The sequence below is a fragment of the Amphibalanus amphitrite genome, unplaced genomic scaffold (genome assembly GCF_019059575.1).
Source record: "Amphibalanus amphitrite isolate SeventyFive unplaced genomic scaffold, NRLGWU_Aamphi_draft 000007F_arrow, whole genome shotgun sequence".
In the NCBI taxonomy this organism is placed as follows: domain Eukaryota; kingdom Metazoa; phylum Arthropoda; class Thecostraca; order Balanomorpha; family Balanidae; genus Amphibalanus; species Amphibalanus amphitrite.
Window position 1 is genome coordinate 1,661,591 of NW_024881503.1, and position 16,553 is coordinate 1,678,143.

A 16,553-nucleotide genomic window follows, 5' to 3' on the forward strand; every position below is an offset into this window, starting at 1 on the left:
CTGCTGACAATGCATCAGATGAAATCCGCGACCTCACACTTCACAGTATTTTCAATGAATATTGTACCACAGGACTGCTATTTTAAGCATACAATTTACTTCGTGTGTCCCGAAAACGTTTTTACAACATCCAAAGACTTTTCATGTGAATATTATTCGCTTTCAATCACCCAAAGGCTCTAACAGGTGAAAATGTGTTTTTGTCGCGCTAAATGCGTCCGCCGGCCCATTGTGCAATGGACAGGTCATCCAGCTCCCCGACACTCAACATAGTCCATACCCGACTACGCGCATGCTCCAAGGGGAGCTTCCCGCATGGGATAAGCCCGGAACATAGGTTTGAGGCGTGGAAAAGAAGGATTTGAGTATCCTGAGGATGGAATCGACGGAACGGAGCGTATCTGATCTTTGGTGAATAACGGAACCTGCTCACGGCTAGTGCAGCGTTTGGTTCTAGCAAACACTGACGAACCTGACAACTTTCTGGCCATTGCAAAACACAGCTGCTCTGCGCCGGCAGGAAAACGAGCAGAGCATGGTTGCAGACGAACAGCTCTCCATTTGCGGTCGTTTCTAGTATCTGTTAGCCGTGGCGAGCAGCAGCGGTGTGCGTGTTGACCGTTTCGACCCCGCACCGCGCCGCCGACCGAACCCCGCCGTATGATACGATCTACCACCGCCGTACACGTTCCTTTACATACGGCCGGTCTCTATGGAGGGCGGGGCACGCCGCGCCAGATCGGGGCGGCTGTATTGTCTGCGTCGATAGCGACACACACGGCTTTGTGTGTTCTCTATACAGTGGGCTGACCCGGTGGGGTGTAACCGGTCGTCCCGTCACAGCGGGGGGCTGAATGAAAGGCCGGTTGCAGCACCTCTGTCGTAGCCGTTCGGACTACCTTAGCTGCTATGTTACACCAACAAGAGCAGTGGTGTTACTAGCTCAGATATACAACATATCAAACAATCTCAGACAACCAACGCTGTGTTGCGCTGTGTCTCGTATGTCTCGCTGTGTCTCTACTGCTAGAAACAATGGGCGCTAGAAGTGTCCCCCTAACAACACCAGCAGCTCAGTTGCCGCCTCATGGGAATATTTCCAACGCTACAATCCATGCCGCGCTTAGCTCCGACCGTCAGTCGCGCTTTGAAGTGCGCCGCCATCACCAGATCTGTCAAGTCACTTCCATGTGAACTCTTTCATGGTCGTTGTTTTACCGGTCTCATACCGGAAAAGGTGTTGTGTCTTTTTCAGTGATGAGACGATTTGCCTACTGTACCGGGAAGGTACTCCAACTGTTGACTGTGATGACGTGCGAGCGTGTTTTATTTTAATTGATTTCTCTCAGGCCTTTATCTTGATGTCTATCTGCAATGGAATGGAACCTAATTAACGTTTGATGCTAAATTTAGATGTTCGATGTTCCTTTGTCATTTTTCCAGTTGACAACTATTTGGCAGCAGGCATACAAACCAAGCGTCATGGTTTGGTTAAAAGTAGACGTCTACAAGTAGCATTTCTGAGCCTACCTCAAGATACTTTTACGCTGGTTTGGCGAAAACAAGCGCTTTTGAGCGCATGACTCGATGTCGAGTCTGATTTGGTCTAAAGCCCACGCCCCACATAACCGATGCAGATTAATGTGCCGCTGCTATGGGCGCTCGGCGCTAAACGCTAGGACAAGTCGCATTGCATTTCCTAACCTGACAACGACTGGCGATATGCACATGGCGATATTAGAGCTTGCTCTTGAATAGTACGGTTCTTTATCGTATTCTCAATATTCTCAATACTCGTAATATGGTGTCAATATTCTCTTCGAAAGGCCCATGGCTCGCTTTTCCACCGTTATAATAAGGTGAGACGCTCCCTCCGACGGTACCCGTCCTGTGGCCCTGATAATGGGAATTGGGCATCATGCAACGACAGGTTCCAGGGATATATTTGGTGCCCGGCGGGGCCGGCTGCCTGGCTGCTGGTAAGATGATTCCAAGACATCTCGCATATGCATACCTAAGTCACCAGAAATAATAAGTGCAAAGTGACGGCGCATCCTATGGACCTGAGACCACCCACACTCAAAAGTTCTTAGCACAGACGATAGGCTGCTGCTTCCGCTGTATTTTCGAACGTCTGATGGACATGTCTGAGAATGTGTCCTCTCTTTCTCTAAGTAGGTAAATGGAGCATGTCCAAGGCCTCCTCAAGGTGGCTATCGATCGGCTTTCTTTTTCGGTGAACCGCCTAAATGGCTCCGGAAATACCCTTCCACCAAGCCCATGGTGAACACCTGTGCTGATTGCTGCCTTTCGCCTCTCTCAAGGCTAGGAAAGTCTGCTGAAGAAATGCCAGCGCTGATCTGGCGTTAAGAATTGGCCAATGCCGGAAGGGCACATTGTTTGTACACGCTAAGGAACTTACCTACCTACAGGCTTTGATTCGGTAAAAACAATATTTTTGGCGTGTTTTCTCAAAGGGATTATTTGAAGCCACAGACTTATGGTCAGTCATTTTGAAATGCCTGCCTGACTAAGCACAACTGAAGTGGGTTTTCCATGCAAGCTGTAGACTCGTAACACATCTATTGTGCTCGTCGTGATTGGGATAGGCTCCTGCTGCAGCTGTTTGCTGTTCCTGCGCTTTCGTCGTGGACAGCTGGATCGTTATCTCTCGTTGATTCACTGTGCCATTTCTGGGTATGGCTGCTCCGATTGCTGCGGCTGAGGGGCCCCGTCCTCTCCGTTGCTCCGTTTTCCACGAGCGCCGTTATGATCGGTACGTCACGGACAGGCCGGGAGGCTCAGCAGCATGTGACTCGGGTGAACTACCGAACTCCTCACCGGGCCTCCTGACCGCTCTGAGCTGTCGCCAGTCACCATTGCAGTGCAGGAGCGCGGAGAGCAGCAGGACGTGACCACGTCACCTCCGGTCGGACGTGACAATCCGACTTTGAATATCCCAACCACTTTGAACGCTCAACTTCCGATCTCTCTGCAGTCAGTCCGGAATTGCCAACAGTCATCGGGAGATGCTCTGCCTCGTTCGTTACGTCTAATATTCACTGGAGATGCAGTGTATCTCAGCGTCCATCGTGTGAAGTGTCGGGCTCGGGGTGTGCTAGGTCTACCAAGCTCGGGGTAATTAAATCTGGGAGTGGCCAATACCGAGCTTTAGCACAGTGGCGGCGGAACATCTTCAATTAAGGGGGGGGGAGGGTACTGTCGACTTTTGGTCCCATTCTTTCCATGCAACGCTCATAGGGCTAATGTTAAAATGCCAAAATCAAAGGGGGGCACGGTGCCCCGGTGCCCACCCCGTTCCCCCGCCTATGCTTTCGCAATCTTTTGGCTGTTTTCCTCTCTCGGCAAGTGTTCTGGTCTGGGTGGCTCGGTCTCATCTGCGAGCTGTGCCGCACCTCGCCGGAGTTCTCCCTTATGGCGGTGCCTGGCACCACTGTTTGTGTCAGTTTACCTGAGCCGGTACGGAATAGCAGACAACAAACGACATGAAAATCTCCGGGTAAATCTGTGTAACCAACCGACTCGAGCAACGCCGGACGGAAATGTTAGCGTGTTCCATGTTAAGCTACTTCATTCAGGAAGCCAGTGGTCAAGTGAGTCACGTCTTTTACTTAGAAAAACCGCCCTCAGAAAAGTGTATATTCGATGTCAATATAGTTTTGCATCATCATCTTTCATATTCTCTTGAAGCTTTCCTTTGTTGTGGCTTATTTTTTCCTGATAATTGTGTACCCCGTACACAATCATGCTTTGTCTGCGAATGCTGAACTTCGGGTGCGTACGTTTGTAAACATTTAGCAAGCTCGGCGATGCGTGATACTATACCTCAGCCAGCGCTTGACTGAGATGAAGTTATTCCACACAGCGGTGGACGAGACAGAGGGGGCGGAGGCTGTACGTAGTCTCATGCCATCTCTGGAACTACTGTTCCGATTTTCAAAGTTCCAGTGGCGTTTAACAGTCTCGAATAAAAAGACTGGCGAGCGGAACATAGTTTTGATTAATTCCGAGGTTACTGATTAATGATTATGTTATATGTTAGTCATGTCAAAGTGACCGTCAATTCGGGCGCTGCTGGCGATGCAATGCTTCAATACCCCCTTAGATCTGCTAGTGGTCTTTTCATACTTACACACACATTTTTCTATGCAGTTCCTGGCTGAGCCCTGATGTCGGATTAGCAGCTGTGTTAATTATACCTACCTAATATAAATAGATAGTCCCTCCTATGCTCCAACTCGGTTTAGAATTCACATGTTCCTAGATTTGAACGAAACGCTCAACACTCTGCTTGCAACACCTTCGCTATAACTGCATTTTCTGATCGTCTTAATTGCTTTTTACTTTGGTGTTCTCTTGTCTATTCCTAAATCTATTCCTGAATTCCCAGTTCAGATGTCGGTCCTTTCATCGGTTTCCTTATCGGCGTGGGCAGCCTTGCATACGTAAGCAGCTAAATTTGTCCGAAAATGACTTAAGCCCTAATATATCGGCGTCAATCGTCGATCCGCTTACGTCGCCCTATCCTGTTGGGGCGGAAAGTGGCCGCCGGCGGAGCGGCTGTTCCCGGTCCCCCGGAGCGGCGCGGGCCAGTACCGGCGGCCGGGGGGCGGCGCCTGCGGCTCCGACCGACTAAAACCAGCCGCCCGACCGGCCAGAGCAGAGTCGAGCGTCGACACTGGCACGGGCAGCTACCGACGGACAGTAGGAGAGACTTGAACAATCGCTGGACAGTAGGAGAGACAGCAGCGACCGGTGGATACTTGAAGATACTCCAGCACACGACAGAGAGACAGAGGACTGAACAGTGAGAGGGACAGCGACGAAAACTTCGCTCGAAGAGAATCTCGCCTTCCTAGCCTGAACGCTGAGCAAGGCAGCAGTGATTATTTTGAAGAGGGATATAAGTGGTTGCACGTCGAACCAGCCGAGTGACAGAGAAGAAACAACAACCTGGCTGATCATTAAGTGAGACAGCCGGCAGCGACGGCCACTACGTGTCCTCGCCCTTCGGAGCTACGTCAGAAACCGTCACCATGTCGGACACCAAGCCGCGCGGCTGTGGCTGCTTCAACCCCCGCCAGGCCAGCCTGGTGGTGAGCCTGACACTGGTGCTGCTGTACGGCCTGGCCGCCCTGGCGCTGCTGGTCGACCTCAGTAGCGCGGTGCTGCACGAGGCCGGCGGCCGGGCGCTGCAGGTCGGCGAGGCGGTGGCGCTGGGCGCGCTGCTGGCCAGCCTGGCGGGCGCCGCGCTGCTGGGCCGAGCGGTCACAAATGGCTCGCCGCGCCTGCTGTTGGGCTGGCTGGCCTGGCACGGCACCTGCTGGGTGCTGGCCGCGCTCACTGCCATCGCCGTGGCTGTGACGGGCGCGCTGAGAGCCACCGCCTCGCCGCTGATCCTGGGTATCGGCTCGGCGGTGCACGCGCTGGCTCTGGTACTCCTGGCGTACTGCGGCCTGGTGGTGCTGCGGTACTATCGGCTGCTGGCCGAGAGTCAGCTACTGGCAGCCGCCGCCGACCAGAAGGAAAAGGACATGGAGAAGAAAGAGAAGGAGATGGAAAAGGAGAAGAAGGAGATGGAGAAGAAGGAAAAGGAGCTGGAGAAGGAGAGGAAGGAGAAGCTCCCGCCGGTGTGACGGGCTGTGGCGGCGGTCGCGGCTGGCGGTCCTTCTCGGCGGGCCGTGGCCGCTCGCTGACCGGCCGGGGAGAGGGGCACAGGACCACGGCGTAGGTGCGCCGGTGGCCTCGGACAGTATTATACGCACACCGTGTGTGCCAGTCACGAGCTGTTCTTGTTTTATCGTGGATGTCGTATCCTATTGGCTGTTCAACATGTAATGGCGTGTGGTATGTATTATATACAATACATGGAAGGTCTGATTGCATATTGGTTTTGCTGCTACAACCTACCAACTGTAACACGTCGAAGACGCCCGAACTTATCAACATGCCTACAGTTCATCCTACAATAACAACTATTCGATTTGCTTTTTACATAGGAAATTATTGGGTTTGAATGTGGTATCCAGGTTTAGGTGCGTAAGTGAGTTGATCAAAACGCGAATCAGCATCAATTTACTTAGGGGATCGTAGTTAGCTAAAGCTCGTATGTCAGTTGATACGAGTTTTACACTGCCGATGGTGAGAACCCGGATTCCTTTTGAGTGTCTCACTTCTCGTTACCTGGGGTTTCTGCAGGGAAATGCATCCGGCGGGGCCTCAGTGGCTGCAGTTGGAGCCACTTGTAGGCAGAGAAAGAGGAAAGTGATGACTTTCCTGGCTGAAAAAAAACGCCCAGTTATTGCTGATTGCGGCTTAGGGATGACCTAATAACCTGCACTGCGCTTTGTTCTAGTTTTTATTTTCAGGCTGTTGATCGGTTAATTAAAATACAAATCACAAAATGATTTTATTAGATAAAGCCCGATCATGAGGCCCATTTCTCAAAATAAAAGTATTTTATTGTGATGCGCTGCGGACAAATCCACGACACCGTACGTGTCGTAGTTTTGCCCGTAGCACATCGCCAGCTTCGCCAACTGTGTCACACAGTTTCTTCTAGAACTTAGTCCGGGAGAGGATCATAGGGATCGTTACTGTTCTGGGATGTTAGTACTTAGATGCCATTTCAGTCTTTATAACTTGATTTGGTAAAACGATGTTTGAAACCGTATTTAGCTCGTCTTTGGTGGAACCTAAGAAGAAGCAGATAAACACAAATGTTTTGTAATCTCATATTGACTGAACCCGATAATTTCTTTAGCAGCACGGGTTACTATCACTTCAGTCTTGATATGGCCTTGGTCACAGCGTGACATTGCGGTCAGTTGTGGACCCCATTGCGTTCCGCATTGTGTGCCGATACATTGGCCACATTGCGTGCCAATTCGGTCCCCAGATAGCATCACACGCCATCTCTTGTGCCACAATGTATTGTTTCCTTATTGCAGAAAACGATGGGGTTTGTTTTCGAGATGTTTGACGACCTTGAATCTTCAGAGGACTCTGGAGTCTGGAGGACACAGTTGCCAGCAGCTGCTCTCCCCCAACTCCATTATATGTGGCGTTGTTACCAATTCTTTCGTTGGCAGATACGGTTTGATGCGGATAATGGCGGCCATACCGATATCATGTTCCGATCAATATGGAGCTCTGTGGCGACACAGGCTGTCTGCCAGCCCACAAGACGCCGCAGCGACGCTAGGGAGCTCCGTTCGCCACTATTACTATCTTAGATACTCGCAAAGACACCGAACTTCGTAATCTTTCTCGACTATCTCCTATTGGCGTCTCCTGTTGGACTCTCCAGGCTTACCGTATTGAGGACTGATCGGTCAGTGCACTGACCGATCAGTCCCCAATATGGATAAGCGGATACGGATAAGAAGGACATTACCATGGTCATGTCCTGCTCTGTCACCTTTTATCTGCTTTTAAATTGAGTGATACATATGAGTCGGTTAGGAATTTGGAACTAATGAGGGAAGGGAGTGAATAGTGACTCAGTCAAAACCCGTTAGACTCATGGGGACACCTGTTGCGGTGCTTGCGGCTGGTTGCATTGGGCAGCGAGCGTTAGGGGGTGGCCGGGGGTATTGAGCGGTGTGCCGAACAAGATCGTATCGTTTGGGAGTTTCCACTCAACCAGTTTAATATCCACGCGGTTCAAATTCCCTGCGTGTTCCTGACCAATTATGTAATCGATGCTAGTAGGTATAGATGATCCCCTGTGATATTTGCCATCGGACAGTTATACTAGAAATGCCCCAATGCAACGGGCTGGTCCAAGAAAGTCCATGCCTAGCGTGTTCGTGCGCCCGCTCGAACAATGTCGTCTTGGAGTAGACTCGACATGCCTAACGAGTCTCCAGAAGAAGGCATGGAGCGATGGGGAATTCAACGCTGTCGCTAGAGTAAAAACCACAGTCACAGTCCAAAACTGGAGTCACAAACCAGAGGTTTTTGACCACCTGAGGCCCTGTTAAGCCATGCCCGATTCTTTTGACGTGCAACTGTATGTTCTTGCGCTGTGCGTGCGTGCTAGCCAATTAGGAGCTGATGGTTAACTTTTTTAAAACATTTTTAACATGCTTTTTGAAGCCCTCAATTAAAGTTGGACGTTAGCGTGCTTATCAGCAATGAGCGGTGTTTTCTATCCCTGCTGCGATCGTGTGCCATCACCAGACCGTGTCCCTGTGGGCTCCGTCCAACGTGGCCCCGGATCGTGTTCCCCTGGACCGGGTTTTCCAGACGGTTCCCCGCCGGACAGTGTCCCTCGGGCCGGCTCTAGACACCTGCCCGGATATTATACCCAGAACAATTACAAGTTCAGAGCAGAGTAGTTCATGCGTCCCCGCCATCAGGTATTTATCGCTGGGTGCATTTGTGTTACATGCGACGCCCGACGGTCGTGGTGTGCTGGTAGCATAGCCGTAGGTAAATGGAAATGTGTGAAACATTTATGCCAACTTTGGGAGGAACCGGATTCGCCACCAATTATTCGTAGTATACGGTGTTTCTGGATTTATTTTGTTCAGTTTGTCTGAAGATGTATTTATCCAGCAAAACGGTTCACAGTGGCTGCCCTACATATAAGGGTATTTCATCATGGTTAATTTGATTTAGGCCCTCTCATTGCTAAATGGACCAAAACCAAAACAGTCGTACTCACAGCGAGTCAATTCTGAAAAATCTGAGCACATCGGCAGGGTGCTTCTCCGATAGGTCTCAAACTGAAGTTGGTGGGGCACAGGGCTACGATACCCCAATAGGAGTCTCATGCCACGCGCTAGCGTGAAGAACCAAATTCCTCATGTGACTATGAGCTCTGCTAACTCTTTCTAGACGACATTTTTAAGATGTATTTTTATTAATTTACAGTGATTGCACTTCTCACTTGCAGTGCACGCAATATGCATGCTGATAAACAAGACATGTTATGTACACACAACATCTTATAATGCCATAAAATAATACGTTAGTGCATTTACTCTTCACACATCAACATATAACGTCTGGCTGGTCTAGCTGACATTAAATTCAGGAGTGCACCGGGGTTTGACTATTTACCCCTAAATGGACGGCTGGAAACTGATACGCTGTACAGTATCTAAACTTTTATCGTCGAAATACAAGACACGCTTTGCAAAATGTGTTCTGTAGTAACGTAGTTACAACTCAAAAACATGCGGAAAGCACGGGGACGCTCGTGAATTGTGGCCAATTTTTCAGTTCAGTGCTATTGTCTGTCAGGTTCAGGGGACTTTGGTTCTGGCATTGTTCTCGTGCCTTGCGGTCGAAGCATGCACCGAAAGGCGGTCATGAATTCCCGGCGCGGTCGGTCCGGCTGGCTGGCGGCGGGAGTTTCCTGAAGCTCGAGCTCGGAGCTGCAGTTGCGGGGAGCTACCTGAAGAGCCCGGGCTGCCTGGAGAGCCCGGGCTACCTGGATGATCAGTGAGATCTGCCGCCTCACGTGTCGAACCGCAGGCCGGCTGTCGACGGTGCTCAGACCGGCGGCAGTCCGGTCAGACTTCAGACCGATGGCGGGCTTCTCAGACTGGCGGCAGGTGTTTTCAAACCGATGACATTTGGCTCAGATCTGGGACAATCTGTTCAGACCGGCGGACTGACGGTGATGGGCGGTTTCACCTGGCCCGCCTCCGCCTCCTTCTCCTTCTGCGCGTCAGCGTTGGCGGTCAGCAGTCGGTAGTACCGCAGCACCACGACCCCGCAGTAGGCCAGCAGGGCCAGCGACACCGCGTGGACCGCCGCGCTGATGCCGATCACCATCGGCGAGGCGGTTTCTCTCAGCGCGCCCGTCACGGCCACGGCGATGGCAGTGAGCGCGGCCAGCACCCAGCAGGTGCCGTGCCAGGCCAGCCAGCAGAGCAGCAGCCGCGGCGCGTCGGAGGTGACGGCTCGAGCCAGCAGCGCGGCGCCGGCCAGGCTGGCCAGCAGCGCGCCCAGCGCCACCACCTCGCTAGCCTCCATGTCGCTGCGTCCGCCGACCAGCTGCAGCTGGTTGGTGCCGAGGTCGACCAGCAGCGCCAGGGCGGCCAGCCCGTACAACAGCAGCAGTGTCAAGCTGATCACCAGACTCGCCTGGCGAGAGTTGAAGCAGCCGCAGCCGCCCGGCGTCTTGGAGTCCGACATGGCTGGCGAGGGAGGGAGAATCACTCAAGAGTGCTGCTGGTGTCTGTCCTGTCCTTTTCTGACGGCCGAACGGTCGTCCGAGACTCTTGGACGATGTTCTGTAGCAGCGCACTCCTCTCCTCGACTCAGCTCTTTGTCGTTTCTCCTCGCCTCGCTCCGCCCCGTCCTGTCTGTCCTCTCTGCCGCCTCAGGTGTCACTGGCCCGTCAGCGGCGGGCGGGCGGCTTTAATGGTGCGGCGCCGTGAGGTGAGTTGTGTCAGCGGACACCCACCCTGACGCATACCGGCGCGGTGGCGTGCTGCGGTCCCGCTGACGCCGGGCCCAACTGATGTCATGGTCCGGAAGGATGGCGTGACCGCCACCCGCCGCCGCCCTCTGACGGTCACTCGCCGCCTGTTCGGCGGGCGATAGTGGACGAGTTATGGATTGCACGAGATAAGTTTGGCTAGGAGCATTGGCGTAGTTCGATCTGCACTCTGAACCATGTCCGGCTTTAATGTAGGAAGGTTAGAGGAGTTTTCGACATGATTTGTTAGAGGTTTTCTCTACTACCTTTCTTTTATCAAACTTTGACATGTTCTCACGTAAAGCGCACGTGGCCTCAGAAAACTACCCCTGCTATTTTGCTCGCAATGTAATTAGCAATACAGGAAGAACGGCTTGTTATATCATTATCACGCTTGACACTGCGACCAATGCCGTATTTTTTAGTCACCCCGGATTGGGCAGGCCCGCTGGGGGATGGCCCACAGCCATCACACAATAGCCGCTGGCGTCTGGCTGTCACGACTTCGGCGTTTTTGAGCCGTCAGTATTTCCTGTTCCGAGCTCGGAGTCGACCGGTGGTAATGTTGTAATGTCGTGCACTGAATCGCGTGCGGGTTTAACCAGAAGGGCTGGCCGGCGGCGCTTGACAACGACGCCGATCACGTAATGTGGGCGACTTTTCTATGAAATCAGCACCATCCGGTCTGAGCGGGACCGGCGTCACCCATGTGTGCGCGCGGGTCTGCAATGTCAGTTTCTGTGGGCTGCAAGGTGAGGGGTCGGACCGTGTATGATCTCTGATTTGCATTCATGTGAGTTGTCTGTTACTAGGCATCCCCTGTGTGTCCTAAGGTGGAGCTTTAGTTTCCGTATTCGTGTTTTCCGCAGCTGGATCTGACCGAATTCCACGTCACATATTTCAGCATAAGGACCACACGGTCTCTGCTTTCAAGTGCTAGTTCTTGGGACCATTTTTGTTAGCTGTTGGATCTAACTGTCTTCGTGTCCTCAACTGCCGTGTATCGCCGTGCTTGTGTGTCTTTACCTTTCTCAGCTGGTGGATCTCACGATCTGGCGTTGTGCCATCACGTAGTGTCTATGCGAACTATGTCCTGATATATATGTCTCTATCTCTCGTTCTCAGGTGCTGGGGTACACAGTGAGACGGGCTCGGTGCTGTGTTCTATGTCTGAGAGACTGATGTCTCTCTGTCTCTGTCTATTCTCAGGTGCGGGGGTACACAGTGAGACGGGCTCGGTGCTGTGTTCTATGTCTGACGTCTCCCTGTCTATTCTCAGGTGCTGGGGGGTACACAGTGAGACGGGCTCGGTTCTGTGTTCTATGTCTGATGTCTGTCTGTCTCTCGTTCTCAGGTGCTGGGGGTGCACAGTGAGACGGGCTCGGTGCTTTGGGCGGTGCCGGTGGCCGGTCTCTCGCCGCCGCCCGCCGCCGACTCGGTGGTGCTCGGCTTACAGCGCGGCACGGCCCACTTCCCCCACCCGCCGGTGGCGGTGCTGCTCAGTGGCCGGCTGCTGGTCACCTTCAACCCCATCACCGGCGGAGACCTGCAGGCGCACCAGCTGCCCTACGAGCCGACCCAGGCCAGCCTGCTGCCGCACGCCGACAACACCCATCTCAAGGTGAGGGGAAACGCCGACAGTACACACCTCAAGGTAGGAGGAAGAACACGTATCTCAAGGTAGGAGAAACACCAACAACACTCATCTCAAGGTAATTGTAACGAGGAGTATGATGCCCGGGAGAAACCCCTTTAAAGATGGAAGTTACGGATATTATCGAAATATCAATTTATCGGCATTATACAAGTGCATGGAGCGTTTTATCTAGATACTCTGTACCAAATCACTGTATTATATTCTTTTACTCTGCAGTACCAGCTCATGTGATTTTTATCCGTCTTTAATGTGTCAGTGCAGTGTATGATGCGCTCTGTTTCTGGTTTGTCCCAGTTCATTGTAGTCTCTCCGACTGGTTTATCCGAGTTCACTGTGTGTGTTCTCCCCACCCTCTGTGCCATATGCTGAGCCCGCTGGTCAAATGACGAGGAAACCTGCGAGCTGCCGCCACCGTCACCCGTTGGCTGCTGATGTGATCATCAGCCAAAGCTGCCCGATCAGCACTCTTCCGGGAAAATTTACATATCTTTTCGGGAAGTTTCCTGTATCGTATACATGTGCCGCTGGTGTCGGCGGATTTCTCCGGCCGTCACAATGTGATAATAATGTTGTTACGTTGCACCTGCTATTTCCTGTGTGTGCGGGCGGTGGACTTGTGTTCTTACCACTGCGCCTGGAGACTGGAGTGGGCTTGTGTCCTGGGTGACAAGCCGTAGGTGGTATTGTGTTCTGATCATTCTGTCGCTGAGCTGAGGCTGGGATGGCGTCCTGAGTGATGGACAAGGGGGCTGACTTTTGCTCTGATCGCTAGATTTAGGATAGGTTTGTATTCAAAGTGATGGACCGAGACTAGGTTTATGTCTTTACCGTCGGTCAGGGGTTAGATTCATGTTCCGACCGCTGAGCCTCAGATGTGTTTCTGTCCTGACCGCCCGTCTCTCTCGCTGCCGCCAGCCTCTGCTGATCCTGGACTCGGCCGGCGCCGTGCACGTGTGGCCCGAGAGCGCCGAGTCGCTGGCCAAGTCCCTCCACAGCAAACTATTCTTCTACACCGTGGATGTGAAGAGCAGTACCGCTCAGGGATCCGCCGTCAACCAGGTGGGGAGAGTGGGAGGGAGTGGAAGGAGAGGTGGTGGTTCACCGGCCTTATTACGACAGAGACATCAGCTGAACAGCTGATGCCAGTGTCTGAATGCGTGTTAAGCTGAGCTTCTGGTTTGATTGCTGTCACTTAGTAAAGCTGTCTAAATGGCTCTTGAGTTACTGAAGACATTGATAACAGCTCTCAGCTGATTCATTTGTGTCCGAGTACGGCCCTCGCATTAACTTCTCAGGCCAACACCAAACGTTGTGTACCTAATTCTTACATGACCTCGTTGTGGTGTGGAATGATCCCGCCAGACTGTGATGTGACCATGATGTGACCTATCTGACCACCATTTCATCCCATTCTACCTCCGTCTGACTTCCTCCCCCGCCCCGGCAGGCTCTGGAGACGGTTCCCAGCTGGCGGCTGGACCTCGGCTCCCAGGGACAGACCATCCGCCGGGTGCTGGCCAAATCACCCCACGAGCGGGTGCATAGCCAGGGCCGAGTGCTGGCGGACCGGAGCGTTCTCTACAAGTACAGCAACCCGAACCTGGTGCTGGTGCTCGCCGACGCTCCGGACCCCGTGCACAAACACAGCACCACTGCCTACCTGGTGGACGCCGTCACCGGTCACCTGATCTACAGTCACGTGCAGCGCCGCGTGCGCTGTCCGTGCCACGCCGTGCACTCGGAGAACTGGCTCGTCTACTCGGTGTACAACGAGAAGGCGAGGCGCACAGAGCTTACCAGTATAGAGCTTTTCGAGGGCAAGGTGCAGGCCAACGCGTCAGGTGAGTGAGACCGGCAGGACTGCACATAGTATCAATGGTGTTGCAAATGTAAGTTTGCGTCTGTCTACGTAATGTGAAACATTGTTTTATACGCATTCAATTCTTGATCGAATCTATCTGCTCGTTGGATTAGTTCTAGGGATGCGCCTATGTTCTTCCATAACTTTAATTGCCTGTTTCCACAAGCTGCCCAAAATAAGACGTCTCGCTGGTTCACCACAGTGCTGTTGCCACTGCCATTCCTACCCTGGTGGTGGTTGCGTTCCGCTGGCCCGTCTGTCCCAGCCTACCACTGACCCCGTGATATCTATTACAGCCTTCTCGTCGCTGGAGGCGCCGCCGCAGCCGATGGTGGAGAAACAGACGTTCATCTTCCCCACGCAGATCGAGGCCATGAGGGAGACCATCACCGAGAAGGGCATCACCACCAAATTCATCATGTGTAAGCATTGCGGCGGGGCGCTGTCTATATTTGTTTTCGCTGAAAAGCGATAGTCACCGCAGGGATAGGCAGGCCGATGGCGACCCCCGGGTCTTCCAATCGCCTTTCTGCCGGGAAAATTGGTTTATTGGAAATAATATTCAAATAACTTTAAGTCAGATATCGCACTCTTAGAAGAAACAACGTTCTGTGCTATCATTCTAATCCACCGCTTATAATGCGTTGTAAGTTATTTCGACAAAAATCGTCGGCAACTCTCATGGGTTTAGCTTGAATTTCGCGACAGCGTGTTCTGTCCCAGATCCTTTGGAAGGTACCTATATGCTCAGCTGTCTCTGTGCGATACACACCACTCCCCGCGCCTGTGACCTCTCCCCTCCCCTGCCTTTCAGTCGCGCTCACCTCGGGCAGCCTGGTGACGCTGAACCGCGCGCTGCTGGACCCGCGCCGGCCGCTGACGCCTGGTCGGGCCAGCATGGAGGAGGGTCTGCCGCCGTACACTCCCGAGCTTCCGCTGCCCACGGTGAACGTGGTCAACTATAACCGGACCCTGCAGCACGTCAGCGGCATCGTCAGCTCGCCGTCGGGACTGGAGTCCACCTGTCTGGTGTTTGTGCACGGACTGGGTGAGTGCGCCGACTGAACGGGGTCAGCTCAGCCGTGTAGCTGAGCTTGAGTGTGAGGTATCCACGAGTTGAGCAAGCTCATCCTTCTGGGGTGTAGATATAGAGAGACGGCTCATTATGTTTCATAAGCCGGAAAGTTCGTGATAAAACGGTTGAGGAGCTGTGCATCAAGGAAGTCTGGCTTACTGTTCACCCCGACATCAATTCATGCATTATTTCATTATTCATAATCAGCCCGTCAGCCGTCAGAAGGACGTCAGCCCAGCTAGTGTCATGTCGTGATAGCCCTGTTGATATTTAGTGGAAGCTGCCCTACCAACCCCACTGTTTCTCAAGGCCTACCATTAAGCCTCCCTCTCCGCCATTCTCGACAGACCTGTACCACACGCGGGTGTTCCCGTCCAACATGTTCGACCAGCTGAAGGACGACTTTGACTCCACCTTCATCGTGCTGGTGCTGGTCGGCCTGATAGCCGCCTCCGCCGTCACCCGGCGACTGTCGCAGCGACGGGCGCTCCAACTCGCCTGGAAGTAGTCCGGACCTTCTTTTAGCTAGTCTAGAAGTAGTCGGGCTCGCACTCTTGGCTCAAGCGGCGTTTAGGAGTGCTGTTCCAGCGACGCTTGGAAATGGACTGGATATCTCTCCAGCGACATCTGGAAGTCGTCAGTGCCGCCCTCCAAATTTGAGGCTCCAAGTCGCCTGGAAGAAATCTGAACTCTCCGAAGTTCTCCAGGTGCCTGAACATTTCTGGTCCACAGGAGTACGCCGGCGCCGTGAGGCTGTTGGTCGCGGCCGGACTGTGATACAGTCAGGACGTGTGAGCAGTGCAGTCGTAGGCCCATAATTGGCATCACTGGGAGCCGATTCCCAGTCAGCAGTAATGAGTGTGTGTAGGAGTATGATTTGCACGGGGTTTGTGATGTAAATGTTCAATTTGTTGTCATTCGAGTCGGTATTTCAAGATATATCGATATGTGCAGCTGGTTTATGTCTGTGTGTGTCATCTGCTGGTTCGCTAATTGTCACGTCAGGATGGTTGGTCGAACCGGTCGGCGGGCTCGGCCATCAGCGAGCCAGACTGGCAGTGACGGCGGGCGATTCGATCCTCCCGAACAAATATACCCGCCAGATCGGTGGACACTGGACTGGCAGAGGAGCGATTATTGAGCCCGAACCGAGACTGAAGCGATGGAGACGAGAGAACAGGTGGAATGAGTCTGGCACCTCGAGTGTGAGAGGCACGTTATGATTATGGCATGATTGTGTTTGTCATTATATTATGTGCGTATGCTATTGTGATGTCCTGTCTTGGGGATGGGTGCGGTGCATGTGATCCTTGTAGGTAGAAAATTACGATAGGAACCGTGTGTGGGCAATTATTCTTATTGTTAATTTGGCTCCCGTATTTTGTTGATTATGTATCGTGATTTGATTTCTGTATGAATACAATTACTCAGATTAAATCAACTGGTCCTCCTTGTATTGGCTGGTGTGCTGTTGCAAGAGTGCCATTTTATTCAGAAATCC

General features: G+C 52.7%; 1 protein-coding gene across 4 annotated transcripts in view; it reads left to right on the forward strand.

The window, feature by feature from the left end:
• Nucleotides 1-16,488, forward strand: part of LOC122378893 (ER membrane protein complex subunit 1-like) — a 36,067-nt gene extending 19,579 nt beyond the window's left edge. For all 4 annotated transcript variants that reach the window (XM_043360557.1, XM_043360542.1, XM_043360550.1 and 1 more), the window contains exons 10-15: nucleotides 11,814-12,080; nucleotides 13,032-13,175; nucleotides 13,564-13,957; nucleotides 14,274-14,399; nucleotides 14,792-15,025; nucleotides 15,400-16,488. In XM_043360557.1, coding sequence (XP_043216492.1) covers nucleotides 11,814-12,080; nucleotides 13,032-13,175; nucleotides 13,564-13,957; nucleotides 14,274-14,399; nucleotides 14,792-15,025; nucleotides 15,400-15,560 — 1,326 coding nt within the window. In that variant the 3' untranslated portion in view covers nucleotides 15,561-16,488. The remainder of the gene's footprint in view (nucleotides 1-11,813; nucleotides 12,081-13,031; nucleotides 13,176-13,563; nucleotides 13,958-14,273; nucleotides 14,400-14,791; nucleotides 15,026-15,399) is intronic.
• Nucleotides 16,489-16,553: the final 65 nt, after the last annotated feature.